Raw genomic sequence first — 25,773 nt, forward strand, 5'->3', positions numbered from 1 at the left:
TTGCATTACCGCCACCTACTAGACTGCCCTTATATTTTGCTTGAAAAATAAATAATTAAACAAATACCCTACCATTTAACACTACACTCATAAAAAATAAATAATAATAACTTTAATTAATAACCCCACTATGTAAATATATTTAGTCCCATCTCAGACCAGTAACTCTTCTGATGTCAAGTCTCGCACACTCAAATACCTCTCTGCAGCTGCCACCACAATCTCAATTTTCTGCGACTTACGTTCCATCCCTGCAGTACAGTTGATAATCATTGCTATAAATGCTAAAAATCCAATCTTACATATATCACTTGTTGGCCTATCTCTCTGTACTGGTACAGATCTACTATTCACACCACTCCTCACAGGATCCTTCCCCTTGACCCAACTCAACCTGCCTCTCTCACACGGGACATTTCTGATCCTCAGGCCCATGGGCACCCTTACAATTAACACATACCACTACTTTCCCCAATGCCACACATTCCTTTGTCTCATGCCCTTCTGCGCACAACATTATGTGTCCAGGTGTAACACAATAATTTTCTTCTTCTTCTTCTTCTTCTTCTTCTTCTTCTTCTTCTTCTATGATATCATGGCGGTCCGCAAACAATCGTTTAAGTGCATGCCGCCACCTACTGTGCTGGAATGTACGATCGATCATGACCTGTCCAATTCTGTACTTCCATGAAAATAAAATATAAATAAATCCCTACTTACTTCTTCCCCTCACCAACCCCATTAACCTTTATCTATATCATACTGAAACACTCCACCCATAGGATTGTTCAGCATGTCAACAACAGCAACATCTGTTACCCCCAATATCTCTTTTGCTGTCTCCACAATAACCTTCAACCTGGCATTTCTGCTTTCCACAACCCGAGTCGTATTGATAACTTTACCAATAAAAGCTATGAAGTCAACTTTATTTATTATCAAAGTCTCATTTGACACCGCATATTCATAACAAGATTTCTGAACGGGCCTCGAAACCACGCCAGGACCATCAGAAGCACCAACCCCGACAGTAGTCCACCTAGTATAGGAGCAGTCATGGAAGCTTCATCAGTCTGACAGTAGGTCCACCTAGTACAGCAGCAGTCATGGAAGCTTCATCAGTCTGACAGTAGGTCCACATAGTACAGGAGCAGTCATGGAAGCTTCATCAGTCTGACAGTAGGTCCACATAGTACAGGAGCAGTCATGGAAGCTTCATCAGTCTGACTTAGGTCCACCTAGTACAGGAGCAGTCATGGAAGCTTCATCAGTCTGACAGTAGGTCCACCTAGTACAGCAGCAGTCATGGAAGCTTCATCAGTCTGACAGTAGGTCCACCTAGTACAGGAGCAGCCATGGAAGCTCCATCATTCCACATTGTAGTTCCACAAGTCTGTCTTACAGCCTCTGCATACGATTCATCATGACTAATTCTATATCTCTGAGCCTCTCTAGCTGCTCTCTGCACCTGGCATCCACCAAATACTGCACCACGCCCCACCCCCCCACAATTACAACACTTATCCTTCACATTGCTCCCACATTCACCATAATCATGTTCCTGACCACACTTGGCACATATTTTCCTTCATTTACATTGAACAGCTACATGTACCATTCTTTGGCATTTATAACACTGCAATGGGGATGGGGACCAATTCTCTGACATTGAAACTAAGGAATCCTATCTGTACTTTCCCAGGCATAACCTTCTCAAACCTCAACAGCACTGATAGGCTTCCACTTCTTCGATTGTCTTTCCTACTGATCAACCTTTTGGTCTCAATCACTCTTCCTCCCTTCACACATTCTTTAATATCATCTGTGGAAATAGATATTGGGACCCCAGTGATGACTCCCCTCAATCTAGCATAAAGACCAGGGACATGGCTTTTAATCTTCTTCCCATTAAGCTTTACCATTTTCACAATCTTCTATTGCTAAGCCTGGCTACCACAAAATATGAACAATATATCATTTCCAAGGAACCCAGCTAATTTGACTTCACCTCTTTCTCTATGGCATTAGTTATTCAGATAGGGTGTAAAGGCCCTGTGGTCTCATCATTTGTATTGTGTTATTGACTGTACGTTTGTTTATCCCATGTGTAACTCTGTGTTGTTTGTGTCGCACTGCTTTGCTTTATCTTGGCCAGGTCGCAGTTGTAAATGAGAACTTGTTCTCAACTGGCCTACCTGGTTAAATAAAGGTGAAATTAAAAAAAAAAAAAAAAAAAATGCTATCACCACTTTCCACTCCAACACATCATTACTCTTGCTTCCTACCTTGGACCTCTTTATGCATTCTTTAGAAGATGCTCCACTGCTTTCTGTATCATGATCTCTCTTCTTCCTGTCTTTCTACTACCGACCATTCCGATCCTTGACCCTCACGGGTGTAACTCTTCATCTTCTTCTTCTTCTTCTTCTTCATTAGAGTTTAACAGCAGTTGGCATTCAATATGTTGCATTAAAGCCCCCAACTGAACTATAGTATAAATGGGGAAACGGGAAATATAAAATACAACTATAACTTTAATTACGCTACCAACTAACCCTACACTCATTAAAACCCACCCCCTTATTCCACTACTTTAACCCCATCTGATCATACCCCAGGCTAAAGACCTGAGAGGACGAGACACTACCACTCTACGCACCCTGTAACTTTTGAAGTTAAATCTCGTACCCCCAAGTAGTTCTCTGCAGATGACACCACAGCATCTATTTCTGTGACTTACATTCCATCTCTGTGGTACAGTTGATAACCATTGCTATGAACGCTAAGAAGCCAACCTTACTGAAACATACAGTGCCTTCGGAAAGTATTCAGATCCCTTGACTTTTTCCACATTTTGTTACGTTACATCCTTTTTCTAAAATGGATTAAATATAAATAAATCCTCAGCAATCTACACACAATTCCCCATAATGACAAAGCCAAAACAGTTTTTTGAAATTTTAGCAAATTTATTCAATATAAAAACAGAAATTCCTTATTTACACAAGTATTCAGGCACTTTGCTATAAGACTCGAAATTTAGCTCAGGTGCATCCTGTATTCATTGATCATCCTTGAGATGTTTCTACAACTTGATTGGAGTCCACCTGTGGTAAATTCAATTGATTGGACATGATTTGGAAAGGCACCCACCTGTCTATATAAGGTCCCACAGTTGACAGTGCACATCCAGAGCACTCAGGACCTCCAACCGGGGTGAAGGTTTACCTTCCAACAGGACAATGACCCTAAGCACAGCCAAAACAACACAGGATTGGCTTCGAGACAAGTCTCTGAATGTCCTTGAGTGGCCCGGACTTGAACCCAATCGAACATCTCTGGAGAGACCTGAAAATAGCAGTGCAGCGACGCTCCCTATTCAACTTGACAAAGCTTGAGAGGATCTGCAGAGAAGAATGCGAGAAACTCCCAAAATACAGGTGTGCCAAGCTTGTAGCGTCATATCCAAGAAGACTCAATGCTGTAATCGCTGCCAAAAGGTACTTCAACAAAGTACTGAGTAAAGGGTCTGAATACTTATGCAAATGTGATTTCAGTTTTGTATTTTTTATAAATTAGTAAAAATTTTAAACCTGCTTTTGCTTTGTCATTCTAGGGTATTGTGTGTAGATTGAGGAAAAACAAAACAATGTATTTTTGAGCCCCTAAAATAGGGGGGCTATGTATAAAAATGGTTGTAATTCCTACACGGTTCACACAATAATTGACAAAACCCTGAAATTAAAGATGAAAGTCTACACTTAAAGCACATCTTGATTGTTTCCTTTCAAATCCATTGTGGTGGCGTACAGAGACAAAATCATGCAGATTGTATCACTGTCCAAATACTTATGGACCTGACTGTATGACCTGTAACTCAGTAAAATCTTTGAAATTGTTGTATGTTGCATTTATATTTTTTAAAGTGTAGATCTGTGCCAGAACAGCGGGATAGGCAAGTTAGGGATATACAGTGCCTTCGGAAAGTATTCAGCCCCCTGGACTTTTTCCACATTTTGATACGTTACAGCCTTATTCTAAAATGTATTAAATTGTTTTGTTTTTCCTCATCAATCTACACATCAATCTTCTGTCATCCCCCACAGTTGTGTTCTGTGGTCTTCCGGGCCTTTGGTGTTCTTGCACTCACCAGTGTATTCTTTCTTTTTCAGCCTAATGATGGCGTGCTTCACTGGCAGTGACAGCTCTTTGGACTTCAACTCTAGACCTTTTATCTGCTTACTTGCAAATGAACTAATGAGGGAATGAGGGATGAGGGAATAATAATAATAACACACACCTGGCCATGGAACAGCTGAGCAGCCAATTGTCCAATTACTTTTGGTCCCTTAAAAAGGGGGGGACCACATATAAAAGTGCTGTAATTCCCACACTGTTGACCCAATTTGGATGTAAATACCCTCAATATTCATATTCAGTTTCAACTCCAATATGCTGTGATAGACAGCTAAATTAATAATAATAACTTGGTCAATGTCCAAATATTTATGGACCTGACTGTACGTATAAGTAAATCAGTCAATTTAAATAAATACATTAGGAATACAGATATGCATCTGTTGATCACAGATACCTTAAAAAAAGGTAGGGGTGTGGATCAGAAAAACTGTCTGTATCTGCTGTGACCACCATTTGCCTCATGCAGCACGATATCTCCTTCGCATATGTCCCACTCTTCAATGTCTGTGCAAAGTTGCTGGATATTGGCGGGAACTGGAACACACTGTCGTACACGTCGATCCAGAGCATCCTAAACATGCTCAATGGGTGACATCTCTGGTGAGTATGCAGGCCATGGAAGAACTTGGAAAATTTCAGCATCCAGGAGTTGTGTACAGATCCTTGCGACATGGAGCCGTGCATAACCATGCTGAAACATGGTGTGATGGCGGTTGATGAATGGCGCAACAATGATCTCGGCACGGTATCTCTGTGTATTCAAATTGCCATCGATAAAATGCAATTGTGTTTGTTGTCCGTAGCTTAGGCGTGCCCATACCATAACCTCACCACCACCATGGGGCACTTTGTTCACAACGTTGACGTCAGCAAATTGCTCGCCCACACAACACCATACACGTGGTCTGCCATCTGCCTGGTACAGTTGAAACCAGGATTCATCTGTGAAGAGCACACTTCTCCAGTGTGCCAGTGGCCATCGAAGGTGAGCATTTGCCCAATTAAGTCAGTTATGACGCCTTATGAGGACTGACAAGCATGCAGATGAGCTACCCTGAGACGGGTTCTGTCAGTTTGTGCAGAAATTCTTTGGTTGTGAAAATCCACAGTTTCATCAGCTGTCCGGCTGGCTGGTCTCAGATGATCCCGCAGGTGAAGAAGACGGATGTGGAGGTCCTGGGCTGGCGTGGTTACACGGGGTCTGCGACTGTGAGGCCGGTTGGACGTATTGACAAATTTTCTAGAAGAACATTCAATTCTCTGGCAACAGCTCTGGTGGACATTCCTGCAGTCAGCATGCCAATTGCATGCTCCCTCAAAACTTGAGACATCTGTGGCATTGTGTTGTGTGACAAAACTGCACATTTTAGAGTGGCCTTTTATTATCCCCAGCACAAGGTGATCATGCTGTTTAATCAGCTTCTTGATATGCCACACCTGTCAGGTGGATATATTATCTTGGCAAATGAGAAATGCTCAGTAACAGGTATGTAAACAAATTTGTGCACAACATTTGAGAGAAACAAGATTTTTGTGCATTTGGAACATTTCTGGGATCTTTTATTTCAGCTCATGACACATGGGACCAAAACTTTACATGTTGCGTTTATAAACTCAGCAAAAAAAGAAACGTCCCTTTTTCAGGACCCTGCCTTTCAAAGATAATTCGTAAAAATCCAAATAACGTCACAGATCTTCATTGTAAAGGATTTAAACACTGTTTCCCATGCTTGTTCAATGAACCATAAACAATTGATGAACATGCACCTGTGGAACGGTCATTAAGACACTAACAGCTTAAAAACGGTAGGCAATTAAGGTCACAGTTATGAAAACTACAGGGAGACAGGAAGGACCTCTGATCGTTCTCACAGTGGCAGACCACATGTAACAACACCTGCACAGGATCAGTACATCCAAACATCACACCTGCGGGACAAGTACAGGATGGCAACAACAACTGCCCGAGTTACACCAGGAACGCACAATCCCTCCATCAGTGCTCAGACTGTCCGCAATAGGCTGAGAGAGGCTGGACTGAGGGCTTGTAGGCCTGTTGTAAGGCAGGTCCTCACCAGACATCACCAGCAACAACGTCGTCTATGGGCACAAACCCACCGTCGCTGGACCAGACAGGACTGGTAAAAAGTGCTCTTCACTGACGAGTCGCGGTTTTGTCTCACCATGGGTGATGGTCGGATTCGCGTTTATCGTCGAAAGAATGAGCGTTACACCGAGGCCTGTAAAATGGAGCGGGATCGATTTAGAGGTGGAGGGTCCGTCATAGTCTAGGGCGGTGTGTCACAGCATCATCGGACTGAGCTTGTTGTCATTGCAGGCAATCTCAACGCTGTGCGTTACAGGGAAGACATCCTCCTCCCTCATGTGGTACCCTTCCTGCAGCCTCATCCTGACATGACCCTCCAGCATGATAATGCCACCAGCCATACTGCTCGTTCTGTGCGTGATTTCCTGCAAGACAAGAATGTCAGTGTTCTGCCATGGCCAGCGAAGAGCCCGGATCTCAATCCCATTGAGCACGTCCGGGACCTGTTGGAGCGGAGGGTGAGGGCTAGGGCCATTCCCCACAGAAATGTCTGGGAACTTGCAGGTGCCTTGGTGGAAGAGTGGGGTAACATCTCACAGCAAGAACTGGCAAATCTGGTGCAGTCCATGAGGAGGAGATGCACTGCAGTACTTAATGCAGCTGGTGGCCACACCAGATACTGACTGTTACTTTTGATTTTGACCCCCCCTTTATTCCACATTTATTCCATTTCTGTAAGTCACATGTCTCTGGAACTTGCTCAGTTTATGTCTCAGTTGTTGAATCTTGTTATGTTCATACAAATATTTACACATGTTAATTAAGTTTGCTGAAAATAAACGCAGCTGACAGTGAGAGGACATTTCTTTTTTTGCTGAGTTTATTTTACTGGTAGTCACAGTAGTCCAAACTGCTACATGTAGTGTTCATTTTACACGTTCAGCTTCAGGAAGAAAGCAAAATAAAAGATATGTGCCATATATGGTACTGTATTTGATGAGGTATTTTAGACAGAGATATAGATAGACAGAGATCAGCATAAGGCACCAAGCAAATATAGTGTTCCATGAAACAACACTCTAACTTGTTTTATGGGAGTTCGAGTGTCATTAATTCAAGTTTAAATTCAAGTTCAATTTGAACTGGCACACGTTGGTGTGATACAGTTGAAGTCGGAAGTTTACATACACATTATTCCATTTATGTTAGTCACATGTCTGTGGAACTTGTTCAGTTTATGAATCTTATGTTCATACAAATATTTACACATGTAAGTTTGCTGAAAATAAATGCAGTTGACAGTGAGAGGATGTTTCTTTTTTTGCTGAGTACGTACATACATACAGTTGAAGTCGGAAGTTTACATACACTTGTGGGTGGTTGGGGCTAAACAGTGTGGTTGTTGGGGCTAAACAGTGTGGTAGTTGGGGCTAAACAGTGTGGTAGTTGGGGCTAAACAGTGTGGTAGTTGGGGCTAAACAGTGTGGTTGTTGGGGCTAAACAGTGTGGTAGTTGGGGGTATCACTATCACTGCTGATGAGAGATTCCCTTTCTGGTAGGTGGAACGCTGAACTATTCTCCCCACGTTGCCATGGCCACGCACCCCAACACACCCGGGTCATTGTCGCAGCTACCGCAGCCACAGTCATAGCTACCAGGGCCCCCAGGACCAACGCCCCTAGCAACCAGGGCCACGCCTCCATCATCAGTTCCAGGTAAGGACTGAGAACCTCCGATATCCTTTGGTCTGGAGGGGAGGGGAGAGGAGAGGAGGAGTCCTTTACAATCCTTCAGGCATTCACGATTAAAGCATGCCTATTACCAACAACACACACGGTACGTACCTGAGTCGAGCATGTACGAGTATTCGTACCCCAGGTCTTTGCTGGAGGTGAAGTATTCTATGTTCCTGTGTAGAGGTATGAAGGGCACCATGTGGTACTGCCTGTTGTGACCGATGGGAGCATTGAACTCTGGGTATTGGGTCTGCTCTGGAGCATGTCTCCTCAACCACTGCTCATAGATACTAGAGAGAGAGAGAGACAATTAGATCCAACCAAATCATGAGAAAACAAAAAGATAATTACTTGACACATTGGAAAGAATGAACAAAAACACTGAGCAAACTCGAACGCTATTTGGTCCTAAACAGAGTACACAGTGGCAGAATACCTGACCACTGTGACTGACCCAAATTGAAGGAAAACTTTGACTATGTACAGACTCAGTGAGCATAGCCTTGCTATTGAGAAAGGCCGCCTTAGCCTGTCTTCTATTGAGCCAGGTCTGCCTATATGCACACTGCCCACAAAATGAGGTGGAAACTGAGCTGCACTTCCTAACCTCCTGTCAAATGCATGACCATATTAGACAAATATTTCCCTCAGATTACACAGATCCACAAAGAACTTGAAAACAAACCCAATTTTGATAAACTCCCATATCTACTGGGTGAAATACCACAGTGTGCCATCACAGCAGCAAGATTTGTGAGCTGTTGCCAGAAGAAAAGGGCAAACAGTGAAGAACAAACACCATTCTAAATACAACCCATATTTATGTTTATTTATTTTCCCTTTTGTACTTTAACTATTTACACATCGTTACAACACTGTATATAGACATAATAAGACATTTGTTAAGTTAAAGTTAACAAACAGATTACCGACCATTTCGAATCTCACCGTACCTTCTCCACTATGCAATCTGGTTTCAGAGCTGGTCATGGGTTGACCTCAGCCACGCTCAAAGTCCTAAACGATATCATAACCGCCATCGATAAGAGACATTACTGTGCAGCCGTATTCATCGACCTGGCTAAGGCTTTCGACTCTGTCAATCACAACATTCTTATTGGCAGACTCAACAGCCTTGGTTTCTCAAATGATTGCCTCGCTTGGTTCACCAACTACTTCTCCAATAGAGTTCAGTGTGCCAAATCGGAGGGCCTGTTGTCTGGACCTCTGGCAGTCTCTACAGGGTGCCACAGGGTTCAATTCTCGGGCCGACTCTCTTCTCTGTATACATCAATGATGTCGCTCACCACTACGCAGACGACACATTCTGTATACCTCTGGCCCTTCGTTGGACACTGTGTTAACTAACCTCCAGATGAGCTTCAATGCCATACAACTCTCCTTCCGTGGCCTCCAACTGCTCTTAAATGCAAGTAAAACTAAATGCATGCTCTTCAACCGATCGCTGCCCACACCTGCCCGCCCGTCCAGCATCACTACTCTAGACGGTTCTGACTTAGAATATGTGGACAACTACAAATACCTAGGTGTCTGGTTAGACTGTAAACTCTCCTTCCAGACCCACATTAAACATCTCCAATCCAAAATTAAATCTAGAATTGGCTTCCTATTTCACAACAAAGCATCCTTCACTCATGCTGCCAAACATACCCTCGTAAAACTGACTATCCTACCGATCCTCGACTTCAGCGATGTCATTTACAAAATAGCCTCCAACACTCTACTCAACAAATTGGATGCAGTATATCACAGTGCCATCCATTTTGTCACCAAAGCCCCATATACTACCCACCACTGTGACCTGTATGCTCTCGTTGGCTGGCCCTCGCTTCATACTCGTCGCCAAACCCACTGGCTCCAGGTCATCTACAAGTCTCTGCTAGGTAAAGCCCCGCCTTATCTCAGCTCACTGGTCACCATAGCAGCACCCACTCGTAGCACGCGCTCCAGCAGGTATATCTCACTGGTCACCCCCAAAGTCAGTTCTTCCTTTGGCCGCCTCTCCTTCCAGTTCTCTGCTGCCAATGACTGGAACGAACTGCAAAAATCTCTGGAGCTGGAGACTCTTACCTCCCTCATTAGCTTTAAGAACCAGCTGTCAGAACAGCTCACAGATCACTGCACCTGTACATAGCTCATCTGTAAATAGCCCATCCAATCTACCTCATCCCCATACTGTATTTATTTATTTATCTTGCTCCTTTGCACCCCAGTATCTCAACTTGCACATTCATCCTCTGTACATCCTACCGTTCCAGTGTTTAATTGCTATATTGTAATTACTTTGCCACCATGGCCTATTTATTGCCTTACCTCTCTTATCCTACCTCATTTGCACATGCTGTATATAGATTTTCCTACTCTATTATTGATTGTATGTTTGTTTATTCCATGTGTAACTCTGTGTTGTTGTATGTGTCGAACTGCTTTGCTTTATCTTGGCCAGGTCGCAGTTGCAAATGAGAACTTGTTCTCAACTAGCCTACCTGGTTAAATAAAGATTAAATAAAAAAATAAAAACATTTGAAATGTCTTTATTCTTTTGGAACTTCTGTGAGTGTTATGTTTACTGTTAATTTTTATTGTTTATTTCACTTTTGTTTATTATCTACTTCACTTGCTTTGGCATTGTTAATATATGTTTCCCATGCCAATAAAGCACTTGAATTGAGAGAGAGGGTGTGTGTAGGGGGAGAGAAAGAAAGAGAGAGAGAAACAGGGTGTGGGTGGGTGGGTGTGTGCGTGCGTGCGTGCATGTGTGCGTGTGTGTTTGTGTGTGTTTGTATGTGTGTGCTCACCTGTCTACGTAGGCGTGGTGCAGTAAGAAAATAGGGTCATTAGCTGACCCCTGAACTGAAGACATGGAGCCATTCATGAAGATGTGAAGAGAGGCGTGCATCCCCATCACCCTACTGTTACCCAGGCCTGTCTGAGGGTTCCCAAAACCTATAGGTGAGGGGTCAAAGGTTAGAGGTCACCCCCCTAAACCACACTGTTACCCAGGCCTGTTACAGAGCTGCCAAAACCTAGAGTTCAGGGATTAAAGGTCATCCCCATCACCAAACTGTTACCCAGGCCTGACAGGGCTGCGGAAACATAGAGTTCAGGGGTTAGAGGTCATCCCCATCACCACACTGTTACCCAGGCCTGTCACAGAGCTGCCGGAACCTAGAGGTCAGGGGTCAGAGATAAGTGGTTAGATGTCATCCCCATCACCACACTCTTACCCAGGCCTGTCACAGAGCTGCCGACACCTAGAGGTTAGGGGTCAGAGGTCAGGGGTCAGAATACAACACAAGAGTTAGGGTTAGAACAACGCTCTCTAGAGTGTTCTAGAACTACTGACTTTCTAGAGGTCTAGAACTAATAACACACACACAACCCTACTTACCTTCCATTGTGTTTCTGAAGCTGAAGTTAGCGGAGCGGTCCATGGCGCCCGTGTCGTAGTCACGGAGACTGACCGTGAACTCCACCTCTGCTGCCGTTGGCAACCGCGGAACCAAGTTATGGTTGTGGTTGCCAGGGTTACGCAGCAACGGCCCCTCGTCGCTACCGTCACACAGCACCCCCCTCACGCTGTAGTCTACCGCACGCGAACACATCACCTACACCACACACAATATTGATCAGGACAACTGCATACCATATGATTGTGTTAGCCTGCTGAGCTAAAGCCTAAGCTTAAGCATTAAAGTAACTGTCCAGTGAAAATCTCACTTTTAAAAGTTCATATTCTCTTAACTCCTACCCAATTAAAGTTGTTGACTCATCCTATTCTCGCATCTGTGGCCAAAGCATAAATTGGAGAAAAACACAAAAACCCCACCTCAAACTTGTATCTCAAACAGATCTTTAAAAAAATGCTTGCTATTTCCTCATTGCGGATGACATTATCCTCCAGAGGAGGATGAGCTGGCCAATCAGGGTCTACTTGCATGAATATTTTTTATGACCGGTATACGCCCACATTATTCTGTTGTTGGGGTACGTACGCCCACACCATTCCAACACAGAAAAGCTTATTGTTAACATACTTAATTAGCAGTTTTTGGAAGGAAAACAATTTCCCTCAGATCTATAAACTGGTTGATTCAAGCCCTGAATGCTGATTGGCTGATAGCCGTGGTATATCAGACCATATACCACGGGTATGACAAAACATTTATTTTTACTGTTCTAATTAAGTTGGTAACCAGTTTATAATAGCAATAAGGCACCTCAGGGGTTAACGGTATATGGCCAATATATCACGGCTAAGGGCGTTGCGTCGTGCATAGGAACAGCCCTTAGGCCTTATTGCTTAATTATAGGTCATGCAGTACCAGTCATAAGTTTGGACACACCTACTCATTCCAGACTTTTTCTTTATTTTTACTATTTTCTGCATTGTAGAAAATAGTAAAGACATCAAAACTATGAAATAACACATATGGAATAATGTAGTAAACAGAAAAGTGACACTCTTGGCATTCTCTCAACCAGCATCATGAGGTAGTCACCTTGAATGCATTTCAATTAACAGGTGTGGCTTGTTAAAAGTTAATTTGTGGAATTTCTTTCCTTCTCAATGTGTTTGAGCCAATCAGTTGTGTTGTGACAAGGTAGGGGTGGTATACAGAAGATAGCCCTATTTGGTAAAAGACCAAGTCTATATTATGGCAAGAACAGCTCAAATAAGCAAAGAGAAACGACAGTCCATCATTACTGTAAGACATTTAGAACCTGGAAAGTTTCTTCAAGTGCAGTCACAAAATCCATCAAGCGCTATGATGAAACTGGCTCTCATGAGGACCGTACAGGAAAGGAAGACCTAAGTTCATTAGCGTTAACTGCACATCAGGAATTGCAGCCCAAATAAATGCTTCACAGAGTTCAAGTAACAGACACATCTCAACATCAACTGTTCAGAGGAGACTGTGTGAATCAGGCCTTCATTGTTGAATTTCTGCAAAGAAACTACTACACTACTAAAGAACACCGATAATAAGAAGAGACTTGATTGATCCAAGAAACACGAGCACTGGAAATTAGACCGGTGGAAATATGTCCTTTGGTCTGATGAGTCCAAATTTGAGATTTTTGGTTCAAACCTTCATGTCTTTGTGAGACGCAGAGTAGGTGAACGGATGATCTCCGCATGTGTGGTTCCCACCATGAAGCATGGAGGAGGAGGTGTGATGGTGTGGGGGTGCTTTGCTGGTGACACAGTCAGTGATTTATTTAGAATTCAAGGCACATTTAACCAGCATGTCTACCACAGCATTCTGCAGCAATACGCAATCCCATCTGGTTTGCGCTTAGTGGGACTATCATTTATTTTTCAACAGGATAATGACCCAACACACCTCCAGGCTGTGTAAGGGCTATTTGACCAAGAAGGAGAGTGATGGAGTGCTGCATCAGATGACCTGGCCTCCACAATCACCCGACCTCAACCCAATTGAGATGGTTTGGGATGAGTTGGACCGCAGAGTGAAGGAAAAGCAGCCAACAAGTGCTCAGCATATGTGGGAACTCCTTCAAGACTGTTGGAAAAGCATTCCAGGTGAAGCTGGTTGAGAGAATGTCAAGCGTGTGCAAAGCTGTCATTTAGGCAAAAGATGTCTACTTTGAAGAATATAAAATATAAAATATATTTTGATTTGTTTTGGTTACTACATGATTCCATATGTGTTATTTCATTGTTGTGATGTCTTCACTATTATTTTACAATGTAGAAAATAGTAAAAATAAAGAAAAACCCTTGAATGAGTAGGTGTGCCCAAACTTTTGACCGGTACTGTATTTCATAAAAATCTGGAAACACTGGACAGTTTCTGTCACGACTTCCGCCGAAGTTGGTCCCTCTCCTCTCTTCGGGCGACGTTCGGCGGTCGAAGTCACCGACTTTCTAGCCATCGCTGATCCTCTTTTAATTTTCCTTTGGTTTTGTCTTGTCTTGTATCACACCTGGTTCCAATCCCATCAATTACATGTTGTGTATTTAACCCTCTGTTCCCCCTCATGTCCTTGTCGGTGATTGTTTGTTTGTAAGCTATGTGCTAGTTATGTTCTGGTGTGCGATGGGTTTTGTACCCACGTGTATTATTTTGTATATTTTGGTTTTCTGAGTTTTTGAGCACTTATTAAACTGCTTTGTTTTATACCAAGTTCGATCTCCTGCGCCTGACTTCCCTGCCACCAGCACGCACCCCCTTAGTTTCCTTAACTTGGGGAGCGAGCACAATTCAGATCTCAGGCACAGAACCACCTCCAAACCACACACACACACACACACACACACAGTCTTGTACAACTAACCTTGCGGGGACACAAAATTCAGTCCCATTCAAAATCCTATTTTCCATAACCCCTAACCCTAACATTAACTATAACCCTAACCCTAAACTTAAACCCAAAACCTAACCTTTACCCTAACCCGAAACCTAAGCCTAGCTCCTAACCCTAAACCTAATTTTAACCCAAACACTAATTCTAACCTTAAACCTAAACCCCTTAGAAATAGCATTTGACCTTGTGGGAACTAACAAAATGTCCCCAGTTGGTCAAACTTTGTTCATTCTGGTCCTCACAAGTATAGTTAAACACGTTCACACACACACACACACGCACACGCACACGCACACACACACACACACACACACACACACACACACACACACACACACAGTATAAAAACTATATAAGGCTCACTTCAACATGAGTTAGAGACAGCAGTAGTGATGGAGATACTGTATGTAGAAGGTAATCCATCAGATAATGATGCTCTATGACCCTGCATGGTTTATTTGTACTGAAACAGCAGAATTATTCCTGGTTGAAGCATCTTCTCTTCCTCTCAGTCTAAAGCACAACTTTCTTTCCCCTATATAATATTGTGTAATATAATCAAACCACATATATAATGGGGTTCCTCTCCTCTCCCAGTCACCTACAGCCTCCCACCACAGTCTGTGGAGAGAGAGAGAGAGAGAGAGAGAGAGTGTGTGTGTGTGTGTGTGTGTGTGTGTGTGTGTGTGTGTGTGTGTGTGTGTGTGTGTGTGTGTGTGTGTGTGTGTGTGTGTGTGTGTGTGTGTGTGTGTGTGTGTGTGTATGTGTGTGTGTGTGTGTGTGTGTTAATCACAGAACATGGCCTCTGGCAGAGACATGAGGTACTCAGACAGTCTCCTGATAACCACCCTCCTCTCCCCCTCCTCTCCTCTCCCCACCCTCTTCTCCTCTCCTTCCATCTCCTCTCCCCAGTTTTCTCCTCTCTTTTCCTCATCTCCTCTCGTCTCTTTTCTTCTCCTCCTCTCCTCTGCGATCCTCTCCTCTCCTCTCCCCGTTCCTCTCCTCTTTTCTCCTCCAGTCCTCTCTTCTCCTCTACACAGTCCTCTCCTGTCCTGTCCTCCTCTCCTCTACACAGTCCTCTCCTGTCCTGTCCTCCTCTCCTCTCCCCAGTCCTCTCCTGTCCTGTCCTCCTCTCCTCTCCCCAGTCCTCTCCTGTCCTCCACATCTCCTCCCTCCTATCTAGGCTACAGGGGAGCTCAACAAGGATAGTATATCATCACAGTATTCAAGTCATCACAGGAAAAGTAATAAAGAAGAGTTGAATTATTAAAATGTCTATTCACGTTTTGTGAGTTGAGAAGCATGTACCGTCTGGTTGATTACATCTCTATAGTGTAAGGGGGACTCTTCTCCTCCTCTCCTCTCCAGGCCTCCCGTACCATCAATGAAAATACAACACTGTGGAGACTATTGTGAACTTCTAAGAATAATGCCAAGGTGACAGTGAGAGTGAGAGGAAGGGAGGAGAAAATAGGTAGGCAGGAAAGGTGAAGAGAAAAGAGAGAGGAAGAGGATGGAAGAGACAAGAAGAGGATGAAAGGTGTCTCACCCTCCAAGAAGAGAACACTGAAGCAGGGCTGATGAGGTTGGGGTCTCGGGGGCTCCGGGCGCCCATCAGGTCGTCGGTGCAGACGTCACAGCCCTGCGCGTCCCGCCAGTCCCAGTACGGGATGGAGAATTCAAAGTCCCCGGTCAGCTTCCGAATATCACGCTCCCAGTGCAGCAGGTACGCACGGTGCCACGGCAGAAAGGCGGGAGCCCAGTGGGCGAAGTCCACATCTGTCCAGACATTCCCCGGTCCACCGAGAAGAGCATTCCTCGAGACATAGTAGTGCATCCACACAAACACGTCATAGGTCGAGACGTCAGAGAACAGTGGGGTGCTCCCGTTATTCATCTCCCGGTAGGTCCCGGTAGCTATGACGTAATCCTGGCTCACTGTGTGCTTGGCCAGGTTGAGGTATGAGATAAGTTTCCGCCTTTCCGCCGCCGAAAGGTGAAACACGTTCCGCCTCACGGACTCTCTCCTCTCCCCGCACTTAGTACCAAACAGCCCGAACTGGCACTCTCCGCAGTTGAACCCCATGTAGTTGGAGGCGCACTGGCAGGTCCGGTTATAAAACACCAGAGGCCACCTCTCTCTGTCGTCCAAGCCGGAGAACGGGTAATTCAGCCCGTTGGGTAGATCCGATACCTCCACGTCCCGGCAGAACCCCCTGCCAGAGCTGGCCCCGCAAGCCGAGCCATCCCCATCCCAAACCGGGCAGCACTCCTTGGAGAGCAGGGCCTCCGTGGTGGCGCAGAGACGGGGAAACTGCTGCTGGGATAACCGCACACACTGGAGGAAAAACACACCGTGGAGGAGCAAGAGCCGCATCGCAACACTTCACCACACACACCAACACAAACACAGCTGTCCAGGCCTGTCTTGTCCTGTCACACACACACACACACCAGCCCGGTGACGTGCCTAGAGTCATTGAGAGAGGAGTTGGTAAGTAGAAGTGAGATAAGACGAAACCCATGTAGCTACTCCAGTCAGATCAGAGTCACTCAGATACGACTCGACTTCTCCTCCCTCCCCCGCACTCCCCCCTCTCTGGACCGGTGGTCACATACCTCATGACCCCGGGGGTGAGCTTGTTTCATGGGCGGGTGGTTCCCTGAACACACACACACACACACCAAGGGTCTTTCTCACACATTCTGACGGACTAACCAACGGATATAATTTACACTGCAGGTTTCAGGGAAGGTCTTTAAGGGTTAAATACATGTAGAAAAAAAGCATATCCATGTATTTCTTTGTATCACTAAAGCACTAGCCTACGGGATTCAATTGAAATGTGACTTTATAGAAAGGATGACATTTTGGTTCAAGTTTCTGTCTGATACATCACTTCAAGTTTCATAACCACAGAGTTATGTTGTCTTTATTAAAGTGTTTTCACGTTTCTCCATTATAATTCGGCCCGGTGTTGGGTTTGGTATTTCCCTGCGTAAGGGTTGAGCAACCAGGCCAGGAACTGGCATAGCATAGAAGAAAGCATTACAGCCAGGCGTCTAGCCTATGTCATAGACTGTGAATTCTAGAAAATATTAGCCTATATTTTTGTTTATTAAGTCTTTGTTTGATTAGGTTTTTGTTTCAAATGTTTTGTTTATTTTAAAAATCGACTATAACCCAGATTTTCCCACTTTGCCATCAGACAAAATAGTCTCAGTTCAGAAAGCAAACTGTTATCTGTCACGTATGCTCTTTCTCCGGCGCTCTAAGTCGCCATGCTCCCGCGCCTCAGTTGGATCGACAGGTTACCGCGCCTTTTTAGCAGAGGTGACCGGTCCGCTCCTGATCCCCGGGATCGTCATCTTGGTCGGCGTCACGTCGGGGAGGGGATACTGTCACGTGTGCTCCCTCTCCGGCCTCTAGGTCACCAGGCTGCTCGTTATGGCGCACACATGTCACCATCATTACGCGCATCAGCGCATTATGACACTCACCTGGAATCCATCACCTCCTTGATTACCTGCTCTATATATGTCACTCCCTTTGGTTCCGTCCCCAGGCGTCATTGTTTTTATTCCTGTGTCTTGTCTGTGCGTTGTTCAGGTTTTGGCTCATGTTACGTTTATTTATTAAAACGCGCACTCCCTGAACATGCTTCCCGAATCTCAGCGCACACGTTACATTATCCCAGAGAGTAATAGGAGGAAAATCATCTGGACAAGCATATTCAATTATGATTCATGATGGTGAATAAATCAGAAATCAAATGTCTCCACACAACATCACAATTGAGTTCCTTATTATTAGTTTCATTCAGAAACTTTGTGTGAAAAAAAACCATCTCTTGCAATAGCTTTGAATAATAAGAAGAGACTTGATTGGTCCAAGAAACACTAGCAATGAACGGTTGACATATGTCCTTTGGTCTGATGAGTCCAAATTGGAGATTTTTGGTTCCAATCGCAGTGTCTTTGTGAGACGCAGAGTAGGTGAACTGATGATCTCCGCATGTGTGATTCCCAACGTGAACCATGGAGGAGGAGGTGTGGGGGTGCTTTGCTGGTGACACAGTCTGTGATTTATTTAGAATTCAAGGCACACTTAACCAGCATGGCTACCACAGCATTCTGTGGAAATAAGCAATCCCATCTGGTTTGCACTTAGTGGGACTATCATATATTTTTCCACAGGACAATGACCCAATACACCTCCAGGCTGTGTAAGGGCTATTTGACCAAGAAAGAGAGTGATGGAGTGCTGCATCAGATGACCTGGCCTCCACAATCACCCGACCTCGACCCAATTGAGATGGTTTGGGATGAGTTGGACTGCAGAGTGAAGCAAAAGCAGCCAACAAGTGCTCAGCATATGTGGGAACTCCTTCAAGACTGTTGGAAAAGCATTCCAGGTGAAGCTGGTTGAGAGAATGTCAAGCGTGTGCAAAGCTGTCATCTAGGCAAAAGGTGACTACTTTGAAGAATATAAAATATAAAATATATTTTGATTTGTTTAACAATGTTTTGGTTACTACATGATTCCTTATGTGTAATTTCATAGTTGTGATGTCTTCACCATTATTTTACAATGTAGAAAATAGTAAAATAAAGAAATACCACTTGAATGAGTAGGTGTGTCCAAACTTTTGACCGGTACTGTATTTCATAGAAATCTGGAAACACTGGAAAGTTTCTTTAACTTGGCGAGCGAACACAATTCAGATCTCAGGCACAGAACCACCTCCAAACCATACACACACATACCAGTCTTTAAATCCCAGCAGTCTTTAAAATGACATTCAGGAGCAAAAGGTTTACAAAAGTTGTTTTTAATTCATTAAAAAAAATATGAATTGGAATTTAATATTGGAATGGAATATAACTAATAACATTAAATAACATTTGAATATAACATTGAATATAACATATAACAATAACTTAACTAATTAATTCAGTGTAACATTGATGTGGCTACTCCATTATGCTCTGCTATTGCTCAATTGTAATATGTACATAGGTTACAAATAAAGCATGTTACTACTTTACTCAAACATTTTACAAAAATATTCTCTCTGAACAAGTGGATTATTTATCTTAGGGCTTCCCTACTTGTACACTGCTCAAAAAAATAAAGGGAACACTTAAACAACACAATGTAACTCCAAGTCAATCACACTTCTATGAAATCAAACTGTCCACTTAGGAAGCCACACTGATTGACAATACATTTCACATGCTGTTGTGCAAATGGAATAGACAACAGGTGGAAATTATAGGCAATTAGCAAGACACCCCTAATAAAGGAGTGGTTCTGCAGGTGGTGACCACAGACCACTTCTCAGTTCCTATGCTTCCTGGCTGATGTTTTGGTCACTTTTGAATGCTGGCGGTGCTTTCACTCTAGTGGTAGCATGAGACGGAGTCTACAACCCACACAAGTGGCTCAGGTAGTGCAGCTCATCCAGGATGGCACATCAATGCGAGCTGTGGCAAGAAGGTTTGCTGTGTCTGTCAACGTAGTGTCCAGAGCATGGAGGCGCTACCAGGAGACAGGCCAGTACATCAGGAGACGTGGAGGAGGCCGTAGGAGGGCAACAAACCAGCAGCAGGACCGCTACCTCCGCCTTTGTGCAAGGAGGATCAGGAGGAGCACTGCCAGAGCCCTGCAAAATGACCTCCAGCAGGCCACAAATGTGCATGTGTCTGCTCAAACGGTCAGAAACAGACTCCATGAGGGTGGTATGAGGGCCCGACGTCCACAGGTGGGGGTTGTGCTTACAGCCCAACACCGTGCAGGACGTTTGGCATTTGCCAGAGAACACCAAGATTGGCAAATTCGCCACTGGCGCCCTGTGCTCTTCACAGATGAAAGCAGGTTCACACTGAGCACATGTGACAGACGTGACAGAGTCTGGAGACGCCGTGGAGAACGTTCTGCTGCCTGCAACATCCTCCAGCATGACCGGTTTGGCGTTGGGTCAGTCATGGTGTGGGGTGGCATTTCTTTGGGGGGCCGCACAGCCCTCCATATGCTCGCCAGAGGTAGCCTGACTGCCATTAGGTACCGAGATGAGATCCTCAGACCCCTTGTGAGACCATATGCTGGTGCGGTTGGCCCTGGGTTCCTCCTAATGTAAGACAATGCTAGACCTCATGTGGCTGGAGTGTTACCCCAGGGGGCTAGTTACCCCTACGACCCTACCTCTCTACGCCTGGGAAGTGCATCACAGGACCATCACGCTGCTGGGCAGAGAGAAAGAGAGAGTCATTCGCTCTATACAACACTAAATGCCTTTATTGTCCAAACCCTGTCTAATGAACGATGGTATAGGCTATATATATACATCAAATCCTGCACTCAGTAAAATGTGAAGATGAACATTGATAACGGTTGAGATCAGGGGCGTCATCAGTGGTGGAAAAAGAACCCAATTGTCGTACTTGAGTCAAAGTAAAGATACCTAATTAATAGAAAGTTACTCAAGTAAAAGTGAAAGTCACCCACTAAAATACTACTTGAGTAAAAGTCTAAAAGTATTTGTTTCTAAATATAGTTACGTATCAAAGTAAATGTAATTGCTGAAATATATTTAATTATCAAAAGTAAAAGTATAAATCATTTCAAAATCCTTATATTAAGCAAAGCAGACAGCACCATTTTCTTGTTTTAAAAATGTATGGATAGCCAGGGGTACACCAACACTCAGACATAATTTACAAACGATGGATTTGTATTTAGTGAGTCCGCCAGATCAGAAGCAGTACGGATGACTATGTGTTCTCTTGATAAGTGCGTGAATTGGACCAGTTTCCTGTTCTGCTACATTATTTTGTTTAGGAATGTAGTGAAGTAAAAGTAAAAGTTGTCAAAAAGATAAATAGTAAAGTGAAGGACAGATACCCCAAAAAATACTTAAGTATTACTTTCAAGTATTTTTACTTAAGTACTTTACACCCCTGGACGTCATGCACCCCAAAAAGCTGTATGTGCTGCTGGAGGGTGGTCCTCAGTCCAGAAGTTGGAGAATTTAGCATTTTTCAAACACCAGAAACAGCTTATTCCTGCAATCTAGAGGCACACTCATTATTATTAATTCTATTAACAAAATATGTCTATTTTTCTGCATATCTAAGCATACCTCTTGAGATGTCTGTATCCTCCTGACTGGTGTTTCTTTTTTAAATTAAATAAAAATGTATTCTCTGCATCTCTGCTAAAATCTGGGTAAAATATTTAAAGGAATGCCAGTCTTATTCAATACATTTAGTTATTGCTTGCTTTTCTAAAGTCTACCAACCTTGCCAGCAGGCATGCCAGTTAAAAGATAGTTAGACAAGCTAGCTACTCTAACTTGATTGATAATGTGAAATTCCTTCTTGGTAGCTAGTTATGGGGTTGCGAGATTGGGAACATGTCCAGGCTAGCTAAAGCCAACTTCAAAATTGCTAGGTGGCTAGTAGTAGGCCTTTTACAATTATTATTATTTTATTTAAATAGTCAAATATATTTTTTTAACAGGACAAATCTGAGGGGAGACGTGCCCCTGCCTCCTATGTGTATGATGCCTCTGTTTGGGTTGACAGAAGGGACATCTAAAACTCAGCAACTCTCATGGTCTCATCCTGAGATGAAAGCCTTTTTATAGATGGCAATGGATGAAATAGACACCTTCTGTGATGCACACCTTCTATTTGACTCCCAGAGAAATTACTAGCCTTTTTAACAATTAAAAAAACAGTTTTTTATTTATTTAGGCCTATTGGACATTTTTCACAATGAAATCTCTTGAGATGCACCCTCATTTTCAAGTGTCCAAATGAATGAGATAAAACAATACTTAGTAGGCCTAACAAGATTAATATGTCAAATATTGTCTAACAATAAAAACAATGAAATAATCATTAAAAACAAACACTTTATAGAACAATGTTTGCTTAACAAGTACCACTTCCCCCTGATTCAGCTCATACCGAGACTCGAACTCAGGGCTTCTGCCTTGCAAACACACGTGACTGCCCTCCTGAAGCATTCCAACCTGTCCTATTAAAAAAGCCCTTCTTTAATTGCGCAACGGGCGACACTTCAGGCTGAGGAGTGAGGTTCACAGATCCCTATATGCTGCACTAATACAAGTCTTCAAGATCTAGCAAGGTTACTCATCAAAAGAGCGTGTTTTGGTGATCCATGCTTATGTGATGAGAACCTAGTTTGAGACCTGAAGACTTGTTGGTTTTTGACGTGTTCGTTTGTGTTAAACAGCAACGGTAGTCATTATAAGGTTAACATGTGTCTGACTGGGTTAAGACTGTGTTAGCCTGTAGAGCTAAAACCTAGTCATTGGTCCTGGGACTTGGATGGGTCTCTTCAAGGAGGGGGCAAAGGGAGGTGAAGTGTAACACAGGGGGTTCGGTGACCACGCTTGTGTGAGAAGTAACTTATCTGAGACCTGAAAAGTCGCATTGTCTGGCGCACGGGAGCCCTGGGTTAGAACCCCATCAGTCAAACTAACACGTCTTCAGGTCTCAGGCAAGGTTGCTCATCATGTGCATGGATCACCAAACCACCTGTGTTGCATTCTCATTAAATGGGGTTCACAGATCCTTCTGCTTTTGTTTTCCACAGAAAGTGTTGTTGTTGTGTAGTAGGCCTGATTACGCACCCAGTCAGTTATATTGGTGCTGAGATCTCTGAGTATACGAAATCAAATGGGGGTGAAATGTAACTGAGGTTGAACCATGCTCCATTGAACCATTGAACCATTGAACCATTGAACCATGCTCCTTTGATGAGTAACATTGCTGGACAATTAAAGACTTGTGTTAGCTTGTTCACTCATCCCTATGGGCTTTCGCTATGTGGGCTAACACAGTCTTGTGACATGAAGGAGACCTGTTTCGAAACCAGTCAGTCACAAGAGCAAGATTAAATAGGGAGTGGAAAGGCTATCCTTAGAAGGGCTATGGCAGGGCTATTCAACTATATTCTTATGTGGGCCAAATTGTGGTTTTTGTGACACCCCCTTCTTGATTGTCTATTTTTAACTATTAACTATTAACCCATCCACCACCTTTTAACAGCTTTCTTTGTTACACATACATACATTTTACATGCTACATAAGTTGTACTTTCATATACAGCATTCACCTGATAAAGATACTGTTTTATACACTGAACAAAAATATAAACTCAACATTTAAAGTGCAGGTCCGATGTTTCATGAGCTGAAATAAAAGATCCCAGAAATGTTCCATGCACACAAAAAGCTTATTTCTTTCAAATTTTGTGCACAAATTTGTTTTACATCTCTGAGAGTGAGCATTTCTCCTTTGCTGAATAAACAGCATGATCATTACACAGGTGCACCATGTATTGGGGACATTTGTGTAGTCACACAACACAATGCCACAGATGTCTCAAGTTTTGAGGGAGCGTGCAATTGGCATGCTGACTGTAGGAATGTCCACCAGAGCAGTTGCCAGAGAATTGAATGTTAATTTCTCTACCATAAGCCACCTCCAATGTTGTTTTTAGAGAATTTGGCAGTACTTCCAACCGGCCTCACAACCGCAGGCCAAGTGTATGGCGTCGTGTGGGCAAGTGGTTTGCTGATGTCAACGTTGTGAACAGCATGGTGGTGGTGGGGTTATGGTATGGGAAGGCATAAGCTACAGACAACGAACGAAATTGAATTTGATAGATGGTAATTTGAATCCCACAAAAATACAGTGACAGATCCTGAGGCCCATTGTGAGGCCCTTTTTTTAAGGTATCTGTGACCAACAGATGCATATCTGTATTCCCAGTCATGTGAAATCCATAGATTAGGGCCTAATGAATTTATTTCAATTGACTGATTTCCTTATTTGAACTGTAACTGAGTAAAAACACTGAAATTGTTGCATGTTGTGTTTATATATTTGATCAACCGACTCCACTTCGGTTGGAGTCATTAAAACTCGTTTTTCAACCACTCCACAAATTTCTTGTTAACAAACTATCGTTTTTGCAAGTCGGGTAGGACATCTACTTTGTGCATGACACAAGTCATTTACCAACAATTGTTTACAGATAGATTATATATTCTGATAGGTTAATTGACATAATTTGAGTTAATTGGAGGTGTATCTGTGGATGTATTTCAAGGCCTACCTTCAAACTCAGTGCCTCTTTGCTTGACATCATGGGAAAATCAAAAGAAATCAGCCAAGACCTCAGAAAAAAAACTGTAGACCTCCACAAGTCTGGTTCATCCTTGGGAGCAATTTCCAAACGCCTGAAGGTACCACATTTACCTGTACAAACAATAGTACGCAAGTATAAACACCATGGGACCACGCAGCCGTCATACCGCTCTGGAAGGAGACGCGTTCTGTCTCCTAGAGATGAACGTACTTTGGTGCGAAAAGTGCAAATCAATCCCAGAAAAACAGCAAAGGACCTGGTGAAGATGCTGGAGGAAACAGGTACAAAATGATCTATATCCACAGTAAAACGAGTCCTATATTGACATAACCTGAAAGGCCGCTCAGCAAGGAAGAAGCCACTGCTCCATAACCGCCATAAAAAAGCCAGACTACAGTTTGCAACTGCACATGGGGACAAAGATTGTACTTTTTGGAGAAATGTCCTCTGGTCTGATGAAACAAAAACAGAACTGTTTGGCCATAATGACCATCGTTATGTTTGGAGGAAAAAGGGGGAGGCTTGCAAGCCAATGAACACCATCCCAACTGTGAAGCACGGGGCAGCATCATGTTGTGGGAGTGCTTTGCTGCAGGAGGGACTGGTGCACTTCACAAAATAGATGGCATCATGAGACGGGAAAATTATGTGGAGATATTGAAGCAACATCTCAAGACATCAGTCAGGAAGACTTATCATACTTATTTCCCTCATTAAAATGCAAAACAATTTATAACATTTTTGACATGCGTTTTTCTGGATTTTTTTGTTGTTATTCTGTCTCACACTGTTCAAATAAACCTACCATTAAAATTATAGACTGATAATTTCTTTGTCAGTGGGCAAACGTACAAAATCAGCAGGGGATCAAATACTTTTTTCCCTCACTGTATGTAATTGTCATATTTCCGTTTTTTTTTTTTTATACATTTGTTAAAATTTCAAAAAATCTTTGCTTTGTCATTATGGGGTAATGTGTGTAGATTGAGGGGAATAAACTATGTAATCAATTTTAGAATAAGGCCGTAACGTAACAAAATGTGGAAAAAGTCAAGGCACATTTAATTTTGTCTGGCTTAGCGTTCCAAATAAAGTGAAATATTGTTTGGAGTAGGCAGCACCATAAGTAAGTAAGTAAGTAAGTAAGTAAACTATGATAGGACCAAAGAGTTTTCCATAAATAGACAGGTATTTACCTCTCCATGGTTGCAGAATCTTGTCTATTTTTGTTAACTTTCTTTTGAAATTGG

The 25,773-nt window shown here is 43.2% G+C and overlaps 1 protein-coding gene across 1 annotated transcript; it reads right to left on the reverse strand.

Annotated features, from left to right (window-relative positions):
- Positions 1-7,743: 7,743 nt before the first annotated feature.
- Positions 7,744-16,714, reverse strand: LOC120027332 (tyrosinase-like). The gene is made up of 5 exons (XM_038972251.1): positions 15,887-16,714; positions 11,396-11,612; positions 10,803-10,950; positions 8,092-8,273; positions 7,744-7,994 (listed from the first exon to the last, which is right to left on the reverse strand). Exons 1-5 carry the CDS (start codon positions 16,712-16,714, stop codon positions 7,744-7,746), a joined length of 1,626 nt encoding a protein of 541 aa, XP_038828179.1.
- Between the last annotated feature and the right edge of the window lie 9,059 nt (positions 16,715-25,773).

Source organism: Salvelinus namaycush, chromosome 32 (genome assembly GCF_016432855.1).
Source record: "Salvelinus namaycush isolate Seneca chromosome 32, SaNama_1.0, whole genome shotgun sequence".
NCBI classification, from domain to species: Eukaryota; Metazoa; Chordata; class Actinopteri; order Salmoniformes; family Salmonidae; genus Salvelinus; species Salvelinus namaycush.

Bases quoted from the DNA above. Each gene is read 5' to 3' on its own strand.
- LOC120027332 (XM_038972251.1), bottom strand. From the start codon at position 16,714: ATGCGGCTCTTGCTCCTCCACGGTGTGTTTTTCCTCCAGTGTGTGCGG. The intron at 10,951-11,395 runs GTAAGTAGGGTT...CCTCACCTATAG, and splicing joins CTTCAGAAACACAATGGAAG to GTTTTGGGAACCCTCAGACA. The intron at 7,995-8,091 runs GTACGTACCGTG...CCTCCCCTCCAG, and splicing joins CTCGTACATGCTCGACTCAG to ACCAAAGGATATCGGAGGTT.